Source organism: Petaurus breviceps, unplaced genomic scaffold (genome assembly GCF_028583685.1).
Source record: "Petaurus breviceps papuanus isolate PSGF00001 unplaced genomic scaffold, PetGlider_PUasm1.0 79, whole genome shotgun sequence".
Classification (NCBI taxonomy): domain Eukaryota; kingdom Metazoa; phylum Chordata; class Mammalia; order Diprotodontia; family Petauridae; genus Petaurus; species Petaurus breviceps.
The window spans coordinates 26,215,265-26,233,094 of record NW_027186523.1 but is presented as its reverse complement, the minus strand read 5'-3'; the positions used below and the strand labels follow the sequence as shown (position 1 = coordinate 26,233,094).

Sequence of the window (17,830 nt, the reverse complement as noted above, 5' to 3'; positions counted from 1 at the left end):
TCTTTGTGATGTAGGCTTAGCAGTGTTATGAGTGCATCAAAAGACACACACAGTTTAGTAATTTTTTGTTTTGGTTGCACCCACTCATAGATTCACCAACAGTACTCCAACATCCTGTTTTCCTAGTGCCTCTCCAACATTTTTCGTGAAATGTTGCATAGTTTTAGATGAAGTCGCTGCATAATTAGTTTTATTTAAATTTTATTTTGTTACAAGATACCTTTCATGGAGTAGGAGTACTCTATAAATGTTTGTAATGTCAATATACACATAACCGTAAGACTCTTTAAAAGAAGTAGGGGAAGGATGGAAAGTCAAAAGAAAGGCTATATGAAGTCAAAGATGACCTGAAGGTTTTGATCCTAGGCGCCTGAAAGGATAGTAGTTTCAGTGACTTGGGCATTAAAATTCAGAGAAAAGACACCTGGGAAGGGGAGGAGGTGAAGGAGGGAATGATGGTCTTACATGTTGAGTTTGCAGTGATACTTGTATATAAAGGTAGAGATATCCAGCAGGAAGTAGGAGATACAGTGCTATGGTTTAGGGGGTAGGTTAGGTCTGAAAATAAGAGATTTGGAAATCATCTATATAGAAAGAACATTTGAAACCCTTTACGTATTTCCAGGGCAATGAGGTGGTATAGCACATAATTTGGACTGGAATCAGGAAGACTCATGTTCCTGGTATGAGATTACAGACACTAACTGTGTGACCCTGGGTCATTTAACCCTGTTTGCCTCAGTTTCTTTATCTATAAAATGAATTGGAGAAGAAAATAGCAAACCATCCCAATATCTCTGCCAAGAAAACCCTAAATGGGCTTGTGAAGAAACTTCTAGGTGGTACAGTGGATACAACATGGAGTCAAGAAGACCTAAGTTCAAATTCAGCCTCAAACACTAGCTATGTGACCCTGGCAAATCACTTAACACTGTTTCTCCAATTGTTAAATGAGTTGGAGAATTAAATGGCAAGCCACTTCAGTATCTCTTCCAGGAAAACCCCAAATTGGGTCACTAAGAGTCACATACAATTGAAAAAAAAATTAACAACAACAAGTATTTCCAAGAAAGAAAGGGTAAGGAAGGCCAAAAAGAAGACCCAAGACAAATCCCTAGGGGACATCTACACAAAGGTGTAAGAAGAGGATTATACCATTGAAAGAGACTGAAGAGAAACCAGCAGGAGAATCAGAGCAGAGTAAAGTCATAAAAGTCAAAACATGAGAGAATATCCAGGAGAAGAATCTTATTAATAGTGTCCAATGTTGCAGAAAGCTCAAGGTGGCTAAGAATTATTTGAAAAGGTGATCAGATTTAGCACTTTTGACCTCTGAAATAGCAGTCTTGGGAATGGTAAAAAAAAAAATTAGATTAAAGGATTCAATTAATTTTATATTTAGGAGAACAATTCATGAGATCAATAACATTGATAACCATATCTGAAGAGACATTTAAGACTTCCTCTTTATGCATAGATTTTTTTTAAAGCTATAAACATTAAGAATATGTGAGTTTTTAAACTCATCTGCTTCTTACCAGGATCAATTGCACGCCCATCATAAACTGCTGCTGCCTATAAGAAAATGAAATAAGAAATGCAATTACTACTCTATACCAAAGGTGTTTTCAGATTCCTAGAGATTGACATAGTTGATGCCTTTTATATTACCTGAATGGAATTTTAACTTTTCTGTTCATTAATCACACTATGTTAAAATCACAATAACTAATCAACCTGAGTAAAAATTTGAGGCACCAAGGTACTATAGACTGGGAATCAGAAGACCTGACTTCTTGTCCTGGTTCTACCAATCTGCTCCAGAAAACTTGATCAGTCCCATCACTTATATGGGCCTCAATTTTCTCAGTGGTAAAATTAGGAGATTGAAATAATTCATATTAATTCTAAAATTATATCACTCTAGGTTAACTCTTATGTGTATACATGTATATAATCCCACTGTTTATCTATACATCTACACACGCACATATATATATATACATATGCATATAATGTGTATCTATCTATGACAGTGAATATGCTTCTGTCATTTAAACCTTGGTTCCTCAAAAGGTTAAGAGTGATTGGCCATTTAACAGTTAGTGAATCTTTTAGCCAGTTGTCTTTTTCATACCCCTTAGCCTTTTCCATCTTCCAAGTATTCCCAAATTGGTATAATTTATCTCATGGTTTTGAACATTGCAAAGGAACAAAAGCAAAACAAGTATGATTTTTCTACACTAAAATATTTAATCTATTAGAATTCAAAAACATCATTATTCTTCTTCATTTAAGCATTTTCATTTCCTTACCCTTGGTTTCTAGCTGTCAGTCATTTTTAAGGGATCTTAATGTTTGTCTTTTTCCTCTTTTACCTCAGTTTCATATCATGCTTAACTCTTTTTTGTTTATGAATTCCATTATTTTTGCTCTTAACTATTATTAACAGAAGCATTTTACCCTCCTTCAAATTTGAAGGTTCAAAAGTGATTGGTTTAATAAAACATTTAACTTTCCTCATTATACTTACATTTTCATTTCCAGGCAGTAATGTTGACTTCAAATTTGACTTTTGTTGACTGTTAAATGAGTCCATGTTCCTAGACAGTACCATCAAAGAAATATTGAGAATCTATACCGGGGTATTTTTTATGATATTTTATCCACAATTATAACCAAACCATACAGTATTGAGGAAAAATGACATATGGACATTTTTGTGTCACAAGTCATTAGCCAGCACAGAGGCACCAAGAGGACACTCACTCACTAAATACAGGATCAGCGTTTTATCTGTCTGTGGAGCTCCTACTATGACATTTTTTCCTACCAACATAAAATGACACAATGTATATAAGTTAAGCCCAGATTAGATTATGATTTCATATTTAATAATTGTCATAGGTGAAAATTGAATCCAAGTTCATATTCTCCTTCCTCTCATTTCTCTCTCTGACTCTTTTTGTCTGTCTCTGTCTCTCTCTTTCCCTGTCTATACATTCCTCTCTCTCTCTTTTACACACACACACACACACACACACACACACACACACACACACACATGGTAAGAAAGATCATTCCAAGTCAGGAAGGTGGGTTCAAGTTTCACCCCTGACAGCCAATAATCTCACCTAACCTGGAGTGTAAATGTTGTTCTGCCATGACATATGAACTTACAGTCATAATAAAAAGAGAATGAGGGCCAGACCCAGTCTCCATACTGTTTTCTTAGGTTATAGAATAGGGAGCATCTGTATGAATTTATTATTATTTTTCAATTAAAGGTTGACCTTAATGGTAAAGAGACCAAACCTAATAGGAAGCAAGAACAAGTAAATTCTGGCCAAAGGTCTAAAGTTCATATACCTTTTATGTAAGGCAACATCAAAGGATAATCATTTTTCTTTAAGAGGAATTGTAATGTTTAAACCTTAAATAAACCTTCATTATATAGTGGGAGAAAGTCGTGAAGCATGAGGTTTAGGGGCTAGGACCCTGCAATACATGCCCACAGGTATATGAGATATGCCCTGTGCAAAAGTCTATGTTGTGGTTGCAAGGCAGGAACAATTAGTTCTAAAATTAAGCCAATTTTTTTTCAAAAGTTATAAAATTAATTTATGGTCATTTTAATTAAAATAACACATGCCTAATAAAAAGAAAAGGAATTTTAACCATGACCTCACCTTTTAAATGTAATGCAATAATTGTTAAAAGCTTAAAGATAGTTGAGATTACCAAACAAATATGAACTTTTCTTCTACCTTGGTATCTTGATGGTTTCCTCAATAGTAACACTTGGCTGGCTCATTTGATGCTGGTAACAATTGGGAAAGAATCTTGAACAACCTGGAGCACTAATGTTAAGGGGATAATATATGTTAACAAGAGATACAGGCACTCAAGATATAAGTGGTTAATATTAGTAGTGATGAAATATTTGCTAATCAACAGGCCCACATGTTACATTGTGTCTACAGAGACATACTCCTTTCCAAACCATTCTCTACACAATTGATGAAGTAGCTTTCCAAAATTCAAGTCTACTATGTTGTTCTTCTCTTTAAGAATCTTCCTCAGCTCCCTATTGCCTATGGAATGAAGTACAAACTCTAGAGCTTGTTATTTAAAACTTTTCAAAATCTACTGTTCCCCTCTCATTTCTCATTATCCCCTTTTCATGTGGGTAGGCAAGAGCCAGGGACAGATAAGTGGCAGAGTGGACATGGCCAGGCCTGGAATCAGAAAGACCTCAGTTCAAATTCAACTTCAGACGCTTACTAGCTATGTGGCCCTGGACAAGTCACTTGATCCTGTTTGCTTCAGTTTCCTCATCTGTAAAATGAGCTGGAGAGGGGAAATGACAAACCACTCCTGTATCTTTGCCAAGAAAACCCCAGATAGGGTCACAAAAGAGTCAGACATGAGTGAAAAACAACTAAACAGGCAAGATTCAGGCTTTAGAGGCTATCAAAGGTATTTGAGTTGGGGTATGTATGGCATGATTAGATTGGTAATATAGGAATCCTCATTTGACAGATGGATTAGAAAGGGACAAGAACTGAAACAGGGAGACACGTTAGGAGGTCGTTTCAACAGTTTGGGTTAGAGTGATGTAGGACAGTGGTCAGGTGAGAGGAAGGGAGGAATGGAAGCAAGAAATATTTTGAAGGGAAAATGAAGAATATTTGGCAACTTGCTGGGTAAAGGGGTGGCTAAGGGAGAATCAACAGCCAATTATTATTCTAAACTTGTAAGTCTGGTTGATCAGAAAAATGTCCATGGGTTTGAAAGAAAGAAGAAATTTAGAAAGAATGGTTTTAGAGGAGAAAGATGATTTTGGTTTGTGACTTATTGAATTAGAATTACCTATGAGACATTCTAATAAAGATGTCCAGCAGAATATAAGTGACAGTGGGACAAGGATGATATTCCAGTCAAGGATTATGAGAAGGAATGGTCAAACCAAAGACAAGAGTAGTGTTATGAAATACTGATTAAGATGATTAACAAGAGAAATGGAAAAAATATCTTTTTTCACATGAATGGTTATCTAGTGAACTCTCTCCTATATTTTATGTACCCTGATGATTTTTTAACTTAAGTATAGACTTACATTTATTCTGATCATATTTATTTAGTCGACATTAATAAATTTAACCCATAATTTTAGTCTATTGATCTTTATGGATTTCAATTGTGTAATTAAAAGTTTTAACTACCCCTTCTAGTTTCATGTCATCTACAATATGCTAAGTATTCAGCTGTCAAATTGATTTTGAAGACAGAGCCAACTGTTAAACACTACAGCAAAACACTATAAATGTCTCTTTAGGTTTACATTGATCCACCAGTCAACTCTCTTTGGGGCATATGCAGTCATCTAACTAATTCTGAATGTATCTGACTATACTGACTTTTTGTTTTGTCCATGGGGATATCATGAGAACTTTTGTAAAACGTCTCACTGAAGTACAGCTACACAAAATATACAGCTTATTCTTGATTGTCTAATATAGTAATCCTGTTTTTTTTTATTACTACTCTAGTAATCAGGTCACTTATATTTTAGTTTATAAATAAATTTATCCTCCTCAGATTCCCTCATCATTTTTTGAAAATCTATGTTTTCTATTAATTATAATAATCCAGGCCTAGTGAATGAATATTTCTTTTCTGTATATGAGCTAAAGGAACTACTACCACAAAGTCCCTATTTTGATAAATCATTTACATAAGAAAATCCCATTCCTTAGTTTCTGGTGATATTTCTAATGAGTCTGACATTTATGCATTTGTAGGAAGCTCCAGGTAATGGGCTAAATGAATGTTTCTTAGAATAGCCAGGGAAAGTTTCAAAGGCAAAGGCCTCACTGTTGTAATACAACTATTTTGCCCTATACCTCCTTCTGAGAACTAAGCAAGCATACTTTTCTTAATATATCAACCCAGTTGTCTATTAACAAAATAAGGTGGGAAATGAGATATTCTGACTACTAAGACAGATATGTGCTGGCCACCGTGCTCTTTAATTAACTATATTTCAGGCAAAAGTTTTTTTTTTAATCTTGAAATATTTGATAATTTCTCTGGTCCCTTAACTTAGACACCCTCTTTTATGGTCTCTTTAAGTCATTTTTTATTGTCTTCATCAGGAATTAAGATGTTTAAAGAGAAGTAATCATTCAATTCTTACTCTTTGAAGAAACACCACGCAACGGCATAGACACACATCAAGAAAAGGACGCCTGTTATAGTTATCACTGCAGAAATCCAATTATCAGGGCTCCAATAATGTGAAATTCTCATTAATATAGATGTAGTAACCTGAAAATAAGGGAAGCTTTGTTAAACATTAATAGCAACATGCTTTGGAAATATAGCATGTCTTGAAGTTTTTTTTTTCCATTATGAATGGCTGCTAATTACTCTTTTCTAGTATGTCACTTTCTTTTTTTTTAATAAAATGAGGCTTTTACTGTTATTATTACCATAGTTAGAAAAATAAACATTTCCAAATTTAAATATTTAATTTTCTGCCTACAGAAAAAAATTAGGTGTTCTGAGTAGCTTTGGTGAATATGGCATTAAATGTTGGATAATTTTATTTCTGATGTAGAAACAGGTTATTGGTTGACAATATAACAAGGAAATTATCAAGGGAAGGTATTAATTACCTTTCTGCTAAATCAATATGACTAGGTTGATTAAAACTGAAGTTTGTATTGTCACCAATAATTCCAAAGCTAAAATGATAAGAAGGAAGGCTTGAGCAATTAAGGCCAACCTAGAAGCCTTGAATCAGAAACATAAAGATTGAGATCTGTGATTCACCCACACTACAACTACAAAAGAAAGCAAGGCCAAGAACCCAGGAGATCAGAGTCAATGTGATCAGGGAAAATCATTGTTCAGTCAACCAGATGTTTTACCGAATCACCCAGTGTTAAAGCTAAAAAGCATCTTACTCTGACAAACAGGTCCAAGAGGAAGAATAAGCTTATTTCTTGCTCTTTATTGCCATTCAGACTTTCCCTCTGCTACTATAATTTAATATCCGCTCCTCTTTTGAGTTGGGCTAGAGAAGTATATGACCCCTTCAAATTCTCCTGGAAATTGTCTATCTATCTATCTGTCCTTTGGACATTCTTCACATTTCCCATGGTTTTTAATACCTGACTAATAATCTTCCTCTTCAATCCACTTACACTAGGGAATTTCAAAGTAAATATTGATATTTTATTTAACACTTTAATGGAAGAAGTGAATGCTACACAGGATGCTGAGGGGAAAAAAATTCCAGGAAGACATGAGTGGAGCTGGTATTCCAGTTTGTTGCACTGGAGAATTTGGGGAGTTTCCCTTTGGGTGAGATCTAGGACCCTCCTCTTGGCTGAACTGAGTTACTTCACTCCCAATGGGATAGCTCCTTTACTCTGTATTGTTTAATATACATATACATATATATAATATACATATACATATTCACATATGTAGGTAGCTCTCTGATTTGTTTTATTATGATTTGGATAAATGGGTTTATTTTTTTATTTTCTATGTATGTTTATTATAAATAATATTTGTATTATATAGAAACTACTTTTAGGTGGGAAAGAGGTTAAGCCCTGGATATAGAGCTGGGGGTCCTCCTTCCCTCTAGAAATGACAAAGTGATCAGAAGTTAGATGGAACCGGATCATATATGCTAGAGCCTACACTACAAATATTTAATGGAGCAGATAGATAAACTTCTAGTCCAGTACCTCCTCCCTCTGAGGAGACCAGAGTGACCTCTTCCTGCTTTCCCTCCAGGCAGGAATGAGTCTCCTTTGCAGGAATGTGGGGAGTGAAGAGGCTAGAGATGTCTATTCTGCCTCTCTTTGAGCCACACTGTGATAGCCACTCCTCCCTCCGTACAAATGAAAAAAAAATATTCTAAGAAAACAAATAGAATGAGGAAGGATATTTTACTTGACTAGTTAATTGAGAGAGAAAGAAAGGGAAAAAATAGGTAACTAGATAAAAGGAGGTAAGACAAAGGAGTCAAAGAATTAAACAAAAATTCAAAACTAGGGAAAGTTATGATAAATAGGAAGAGTGGAACATAAGTTTGAAGGGAAGAGAATCTGTGGGAATAAGGTTACATTAAAATAAATTTAGCAAAAATAACTGAAGAAACAATGGGTTGTCTTTTTGGAAAAACAAAAATTCCTAATTTAGGGAAAAAATAGATATCAATAGATAAAAATATAAATGTAGCCCTTATAACTTTAAGTATGATTTAATTAAGCCAATAGAATGAAAAAAAGTGAAAAGAATGGATAAGTATACAGATACCCCACAAACAAAAATTGTTTATAAGAAAAATACTAAAAATAAAAAATATACATAAAATCAAAACCAAGAGCTGAAACAACATTCACAATGCATCAGATGAAAAAAAGGGGGGGGGTGACAGGAATTATAATCATGCTAACAAACCAAAAATTAAACACTCTATAACAAAATAGCTGAACAAGAAAACTACAGGAATGCCTAAAGAACCATAGTCAATAAAACAACATCAACATTATTGTGTGTTTCAAATGCTGTAGCATCTAAATTCACAGGGGGAAAATTAACCCAATTATAAGAAGACATAAATAGTAAGATGATAAGAATTGGAGACTTAATTGAGAGTTAGAGATCTTAAATAATTCAATCTCAGAATGGAAATAGAACATCAAAAGTAATGGAGATTGGGAAGTGGGAAATCCTAGCCCTAATGGAGTCATAGCAGAATTCTAGTCAACTTAAAGAACACCAGTAGCAATACTATAAAAAATCATTCTCAAAAATTGAGAAAGCACTTTACCATACTCATTTTATGTGACAAATATAATCCTAATACCTAAACCAGAGAAGGATAAATTCACAGCACTATAGACCAATATCATCAAGGGATGATTCGAAAATTTTTAAATAAAATTTTGTCAAATAGACTATACCAATTTATCCAAGAAATCATTCATTGTGCTAAAGTTGAATTTGTGCCTGGGATAAAAAGATGGTTCAAATTAAAGTAATCAACATAATTGAACATATTAAAAACAATAATATAAAAAATGGCATCATTATCTCAATAGATGTAGCCATTGAAGATGTATAATTATCACTCATGATAATTATTCTAAATAGTATGAACATAGAGGAAATTTATTTAATATCATAAAAATATGCATCAAAAAACAAAAGCAAACATTATATGTATTCTGAGTACACTAGAAGCTTTCTCAATAAATACAGGAAGAAAGCAAGGTGTCCTACTCACCTCAGTATTATTTTTATATAGTTCTACAAATACTAGTAATAGCAGGAAGACAAGAGAAAGAAATTAAGGACACAAAGATAGTGTAAGAGGAGGTGAAGATATTCCTATTTATTGATGACATGACTTTAAGAAAATCCCAAGGAATCAAGCAAGATACTAATTGAATCATTTAAAGAATTTTAGATAAGTGCTGAGCGACAAAACAAACCCTCAAAAATCAAAATATTTCTATAGAATAATATATAAATCCAATTATCTTTAAGTATAGCAAAAAAATAAGTATAGCAAAATAAGAGGCAATAAGAGATAAATTCCATTCTCATAACTGCAAAACGCATAAAATATTTGAGGGACAATTTACTAATGCACACAAAATGCTTTTTTAGTTTAAATTACAAAGAACTCCATAAAGAAATAAAAACTTGAATAGTTTGAGGAATATTCAGTACTCATGGCTGGGCCATAACACCATAACAAGTGACAGTATGACCAAATTCTCATATTTTTAATTCTATCAGTTAACCTCCAGCAAAGGGTTACTTTATCAAACTCTATAAAATAATATTAAAATTCATTTGGAGAAATAAGAGAACTAGAATATGAAGGGAAATAATTTGAAAGACAGAGATAAAAGGGGGATAGCACTTCCATACCTCAATTTATATTATAAAGCAGTAGTCATTAAAATCATTTGGTACTGGTTAAAAAAATAGAGAAGTAAATCAATAGAACAGACAAGAAAATGGAAAATTAGAAACAATGGAACTCAACAACAAAATATTTGCAAAAGTCCCAAAAATTACTTGGGGAAGAACTCCCTTTTTGTTAAAAACTTCTGGGAAATCTGGAAAACAGTCATAGATACAAGGCTTTGACTAACATGCTATGCCTTACTTTAAAATAAATTATAAATGAATGAGTGATCTCAATATTAAAGACCATACTATAAAAATAAAAAGGAAATATATATCCCTTTCACAGATAAGAGTAGAGTTATGTTATTAACTGAACAAGGGTTAGAGACAATTAAAAAAAGATGAAATAGTTAACTTTGATTACATGTAACTGTAAAATTGAGGCAAGTAAAGTTGCACAGTGGATAGAGTGCCAGGCCTGGAGTCAGAAAGTCTCATCTTTCTGAGTTTAAATCTGGCTTCAGACACTTACTAGCTGTGTGACCCTGGTCAAGTCATTTAATCCTATTTGCCTCAGTTTTCTCATCTGTAAAATAAGCTGGAAAAGGAAATGGCAAACCATTCCGGTATATTTGCAAGAAAACCCCAAATGGAGTCACAAAGTGTCATATGTGACTGAAAAATGACTGAATAACAACAAACTCAAAATCTTCTGCAGAAACAAAATTAATATGCCTCAGACAAGAATATAAACCATCACATTTGAAAGAAAAAAAACCTTTAAATTACATTTCTTAGCAAAGGCTTTGGTATCCAAGATGTACATCTATTTCTATATAAACAATGTATGTATGTCATACAAATATACAAATAAATATGTATATGTAGTGGGTATCTATGTAGTTGTAAATACACAGATATGTAAGCATATATGAATAAACTACATTCTTTAAAAGATAATGGTCTAAGGATAGGAACAAATAGTTCTCAAAAAAAGAATTCCAAAGTATTAATAATTATATGAAAGAATGTTCCACATCGCTAATAATAAGAAAATATAAATCAAATGAAATCTAATACTTCACCCCCTATCCAAAAATTATCAAGGATGCAAAAAAATAAGAATAATCAATGTTGGAGAGTTTATAGAAATATAGATATACTATTGAATTGTTGGAGCTATGAATCTAGATAAGCTTTTAGAGAGTAATTTAGGATTATAAAAATAAAGTGATTACAATGTCCATAGCTTTTGCTTTGACACAGTGATTCACTTCTAGGCTTATATTCCTGTAGACCATTGACAAAACAAACATTCTCTTATTCGCCAAAATATCTATAGCATTTTTTTGTGGTAGCAAAGAATTAGAAACAAAATAGATACCCATTAAGTGGGAAATGGTTAAACCAACTGTGGTACATAAATGTAATGGAATATTTAATATGTTGAATACAGAGAAGCATATAAAAATTTACATGATCCAATGCAGAGTGGAATAAGCAGGGTCAAGAGAACAATATGCAGAGTAACTATGATTTAAGCAGAAACAACCAACACACACAATCAAAAGTAAATGTTACAAAATTTAAAACAATGACCGACTCTGGTTCCAAAGGAAAGATATGAGAAGTTGCCCCTCTCTACTCCTTGGCAGAGATGGAAACTCCATTAGTATGGCACTGTATATATATTTTCGGTTACTGTGTTTATGTATATGGAGGCGGGGGGTATTAAATCAGCTTTCCTGATTTTTTTTCTTTTTTCTTCAGAGTATAATTTGTAATATAGGATGCCTCTCTGGGAGTGGGAAAGGAGTCTGAGAGAAACTGTAGCAATATGGAGGAAAAGATAGCAATAAAATTTAATTTTTAGTAAAAGTCAAAGCAGGAAGAAATGATTCCCAAATAATCAGAAAGTAGAGGTGACTCTAACTGAGGAATTTTCAAAATTGTCATCTGTGAGATTCTTTAAAATCTCTCAAGTCTAGAATTTCAGTTTCAAGGGGAGAAAACAAATTAAAACAACAACAATGAGCATAGTTCCCAAGGTAATAAAATAAAGGCAGATACCAAAGTAACCTCTGCTTGCTTCTCCTTCTCTGTCTAAAAACGTCTGCCTTTCTTTCCGGCTATTAACCTTGTTTTCTTTTCCTCTTCACTAATAAAAAGAAAAAGTCATTTCGATTTGCTACTTTTTCTTACTCATCATCTATTTATTCCTTATTTATCAGATAGAAGCTAAATCCAGAGAGCAAGGTCAGTCTCTCTTGTATATTCTCAGTCCCATTCCTGGCCTCTTCAAAAATCTCAAAGAAACTTTGATCCACAGCATTACACAATTATCTGCTGAATATGATCACCTAGATATTCAATTTTGCTAAAAATGAAATTGAATTTATTGTCTTCCTTTCTAATACCTTCCTCTCTTCTCAAAAATTTTTCCTAGCTTTGTTCATAGCAATGCTATTTTATTCACCCATTCTGCAAACATGAGATTCATCTATGACTCCAACTGATCCCTTACCCATCTTCTTTAGCACTAATCACAGTATTGGGCAAGATGAAGTTGTTCAGACATATGTTCTGAATGAATTACTAGATGAATGACTGCATAGATGAATGAGAGAATGAACAAATAGATGAGTGAATTAACAAATTCCACCAAAGTTTATACTAAGAATGAATCAAGAGAGACAAATGCAAGGATTGGAGTCAAGAAGACCTGGGTTCCCATCATGCCTCAGGTATTTACAATAGTCAATTTCCTATAAAATCTTTAACCTCTTTCCTTTCTCAATTATGAACCATTTTAAAAAACATAATTTTTTTCTCCAACCACCCTTATGTTCACCTTCACACTGAAGTCTTTATATCATGTAAATGCTAACTTGATTTAGAAGAATTCTTTGAATTCTGTATAGAATTTTTCTATCACTTCATATTTTGCAAAAGATATAATTATCTTTGCGGTAGTCTCTTTGTTCATGCTGATCAGATGACCTCTAGGCAAGATGACCAAGTGATAGTAATGTTTCTTGTTACCTTTGGGCTCAAATGAAACAAATTGCCTAAACTCTTTTATTTGCCTCTCCAGTGAACATCTGTGAACCATCCCTCTATTTGGCCACAATGTTTATATGGATTCTGGTTTCGTTTATGATAGCTATAAGAAGGATATCAATATTGAAATGGTTTTGTCCCTCCAGTGCCCACTTGTCATGGGAAAAGCATAAGGATTTAGACAATCAACAGCTGAATCAATGTTTATGGTTGGTTTAAAAATTCTGATTCCATCCATTCTATGTCCCCTTTTCTGCCATTCCAACATCTTTACTATAGAAGCAAAAGGGACCCATAGAGAATTGGGAATAGTTCTGTATTTTTTCCTTGTTTCATAGCTTCCACTGCCTGAGAATTCGTTATCTAATGGTCAACCTACTCATGATAAGCATTTCCATATCTAGCTGAGCTGGTTCTCAGGCAACAGATATAGTCTGTGAGACCATATTCAAAACTTTCCCAAAATGGCAGAATCTGCCAGACTTTGTGCTATAATGGAATAACTTTTTTAAAATTGTAAATAAGAATAAAATTTGAGTCTTAGACATAATTTATTAAATCAACATTCTAAGTTAATTTATACAATTAGACCAGGGGTTATTAATTAATCAATCAATAAATCTATTCATTTATTTAGTCATGGACTTCTGGCAGGCTTGTGAGAGTCCTATGGACTTCTAAGAATGATGTTTTAAATGTAGAAAATACATGGGATTACAAAGGAAATCAAAACAGTGAAAATATTTAGGGTTCCGCCCCCATGAAAGTTACCCACCTTCAGAAATTTATCCATGGACCTGTGCATGTTAGGTTAAAAACTTTTGTATTCAAGTATATAAAACCATGATCTTTTCTTTTTGGTAAGAGTTGAACTTCAAGACAAATAAAACATTCCCATGATTCAAGACCAAAGTGAAAAAGGTCTACTCTTCTACTCTCCTTCCTCAGAAAACATGCACAAAATACAGATTATGAGACAGGACTAAAAATGTCCAATTACCTTCTACAGGGGTCAGGAACATGGACAGTGGCAAAAATTTTTAAATGAGGTTTTCCAGTCTACAACTAAACACTTTCCACTTTTACCAGGAGATGGCAGCATAGCACACCATAAGTTTTTGTCAAACTTCTTTATTGACATTTTCTAAGGCAATGTAAGACACAAAGCTGGAATTCCACAAATAAAAAAGAGAAGTTGACCTGAAGCCTTACAAATGAAATAAGCCAACAAGAAGATTATTTTAAGAGCAGGAGATCAAGCCGTACCCTTTTTTTTTATTATTTTAATGAAGCAAAACAATTCTGATTACTGGAAATTTCTGGTAGAGAATAAAGCATTGTATGACTACATTACAGTTTACAATGTAAGAATTGGGCATGTCTGGACAAAGGAAGAACAAGAGATGAGAATAAATACTGACAGTGCCAATTGTTCCATGGTACACACAACAGATCAACCACTCATTTGTCACTCCCTTTTAAACTAAGCAATGTGCTGCAGTTACAAATGCTTAATAGACTGAGCTGGTGACAATATGGTTCAGTCATTAAATCACCCTAACTCCTTCTCAGATCATCTGGAAATGATACCTCTACCCAAAACAAAGTCATATGGAAATAATACCACCAATGTATAGTCAGTGGCTCTGGACTTTAGCTCTGATAAAGAAGCAGGGAAAACAACGAAACTACCAACATGTATTGATATTATTATCTATTATGTGCTAGACATTACATGAGGTGTTGGGATTACAAATGGAAAAGTGAAGCTGCGTGTGATTTTAAGAAGTTAATAATCTACTTCAACACACTAAAGAAGGGGTCAACCTAAGAAAGATCTGGTAATGTGCTCAGAAGTATAATTTTTAACACTCTTGAGAAACAAAATCTTGCCCTGTAGCAAGGTGGCAGCTACAGTCACATGGAAATAATGGCAGGTTGTACAACTATATGTGTTTCTATGTATATGTGCATATATGTATATATTCATATCATAGAACATGATTTTGTGTATGTGCATATATACATATGTATATACACATGTACATTATGTATACATGTGGGATAGGTTGTATAGTGAAATCACAACTGTTTTAATTAAGGTACAATTATGAGCTTGCCAAAAATGACCATAAAGTATGCTGGATAAAAGCTGGCTTTAGAATTAGAAATACCTGGGTTCAGGTTCTTCCCCCCAAAACCAGCATTTTGCCTATAGTCAAATAACATAACCTCTAAGCTCCTCTACATAACTCTAAAAAGCATTGGTAATTTTAATTTACACAACTGAATTATCTTTATGATTCCAGACATAATCTGTAAGGGGGCAGCTAGGTGAGAGAATAGAGGAAGACTTGTGTACCTGAATTCAAATCCATTCTCAAACACTTACTAGTTGTTTGACCCTGGACAAGTCACTTAACCCTGTTTGCCTCCATTTTCTTGTCTATAAAATGAGCTAGAGGAGGAAATGACAAACCACTCCGGTATCTTTGCCAAGAAAACCCCAAATGAGATCACCTAGAGTCGGACATGACTGAAATGACTGGACAACAACAATAGAAATAATCTGTAAAGGGTAACTTTCCAATCCTCTTCACACTTTTATCTACACAACGTCAACAACTCACCTTTCCAATATGTATGTATGTATACACACAAAAATATAGATGTTTATGTATATGCACATATATGTATATCTATAAATTATGGACATATATAACTATGCCTTCTGTTCATAAGAAAGAAACATCACTTGCTCTTAGGGAGTTCTAATCAAAGGAAATTTTAAAGTTTGAATTTTTTAAAAGAAGGAAATATATGTAGAGAAAAATCTTTCTACAGGGATTAATGATAACAATACTTTGAATTTATACAACATGTTAAATCCAAATAACTTTTACGTCTGTTATTTCAGTCGATCCTAACAACATCCTTGTGAAATAGGAAGAACAAGTAGTCTAATCTCCTCTTTAAAGCCTGTACCTATAGTAAATATTTAAATATGTGTGTAATTACAGGGCCAGATCTTTTGGTTACATTGTCTTTCTCTAGGTCGGCATTTAATTCTCCCATCTAGGGATAACACTTGACTAAGTCAGATTTTCTGAGACTGTTCTAGATGTTAGAGGATTCCTCAAACCCATTCCACTTCTGGGGCCTTGACCCAAATCATTCTATTATAGATTCTGGAAATGGGATAAAAGTGGAGAAAGTAATATTTATCCAGTTGAATTCATCTTAATATTGGACACCACTGCTTGTCCAATTCAATCTGCTGCCAAATATTCTACCTTCATAACATTTTCTTAGGTTCCTTTCCTTTCTCTCCACTCACAGAAGTAACACCTTAGTTCAGGCCTTCCTCAATGCTCCCTGATATTGCTAAAGCCTTCAAGCTGGTCTCCTTGTCTCAAATCTCTCTCATTCCAATCCATCTTCCACATGGCTGCCAAAGTTATGATTATTAATTTTTAAATACACATTTTGGAGTCACCTAGCTGGTACAGTAGCTAGAGCACTGTGCTTTGACTCAGGAAAATCTGAGTTCAAATTTGTCTTTAAAAATCAGCTTGTGACCTTGGGCAATTCAGTTAACCTCTGTTTGCCTCAGTTTCCTCATCAGTAAAATAGGACTAATAATAGCATCTATGTCCCAGGATTGGTGTGAGGATCAAAACAGCATTTGTAAAGTGTTTAACACAGTAGTAGTTGGTACATAGTAGACTTCCACATAAATGTTTTGTCATTCTTGTTGTTCAGTTGTTTCTAATTATATCTGAATCTTCATGACCCCATTTGGGGTTTTCTGGGCAAAGATACTGGAATGGGTTGTCATTTCCTTCTCCAGCTCATTTCACCAAAGAGTAAACTTAGGCAAACAGTATTATATGACCTGCCCAGGGTCATGCAACTAGTAAGTGTCTGAGGCCAGATTTAAACTCAGGAAGATGAATCTTCCCAGCTACAGGGCTAATATTTACTGTGACACCTAGGTGCCCCTATATAAACAACACACATATGTATACTTATACATATATGTTTAAGTATGCATATATGTACATATGTGTTGTGTGACTACATGCATATATACATATATATCAGCTGTTATTATTGTTAGGTCTCAATAAACTCCAATGGATACTTATTATCTCCAGGATGAAATATAAATTCCTGCGTCTCTGGCACTTAAAGTTCTTTTTAACCTGACTCTTTCCTTCTTTGCTAGTTTTTTTTTTTTACAATTTATTCTCCTCCCAAAACTCAATGATCCACATATACTAGTCTACTTACTAACTAGTACAACACTCCATTTTATATCTCTGCAGTTGTACTGGCTGTTCCCTGAGACTGAAATAGCCTCTCTCTTCTCCATTCCTTAGCTCCTCTGGCTTTCTTCAAAATCTGATTAAATTCCACCCTCTGAAGAAGGCCTATCCTGGTCACTTTAGATGCTAATTCCTTCCCCTCTGAGATTACCTTCAGTTTCTTCCTTATTTATCATGTATGTACTCCGATATTTATGAGTTGTATTCCCCATTAGAAATGCAAGCTCCTTGGGACTATTTTTTACTTTTCTTTATGTCACTAGCATTTAAAGTTAAGTGTTTAATAAATACTTTTTGATTGATCTCTCCATGTATCCTTCTTTATGCTTTCCAATAACTTCCTTGTTTGCTATTTTAAATACAAAGTAATTTTATAATCTATATTTTAAAGATAGAAACTTTAACAATGAGATTGTAACTACTTTAAAATGGATTTTGCTCATTGGCCCATTATTGTATGTGCTAGATGTATAAGTAAACATTTAGCCAGTGAT

General features: G+C 33.7%; 1 protein-coding gene across 1 annotated transcript in view; it reads right to left on the bottom strand.

Moving 5' to 3' along the window:
* LOC138175877 (cadherin-related family member 4-like) overlaps window positions 1-17,830 on the bottom strand; it is a 133,000-nt gene that overhangs the window by 6,944 nt on the left and 108,226 nt on the right. Inside the window, exons 14-17 of the mRNA XM_069106512.1 lie at window positions 6,200-6,330; window positions 3,768-3,860; window positions 2,534-2,603; window positions 1,539-1,575 (exon numbers count right to left, since the gene is read on the bottom strand). Of these exons, the coding sequence (XP_068962613.1) occupies window positions 1,539-1,575; window positions 2,534-2,603; window positions 3,768-3,860; window positions 6,200-6,330 (331 nt within the window). The remainder of the gene's footprint in view (window positions 1-1,538; window positions 1,576-2,533; window positions 2,604-3,767; window positions 3,861-6,199; window positions 6,331-17,830) is intronic.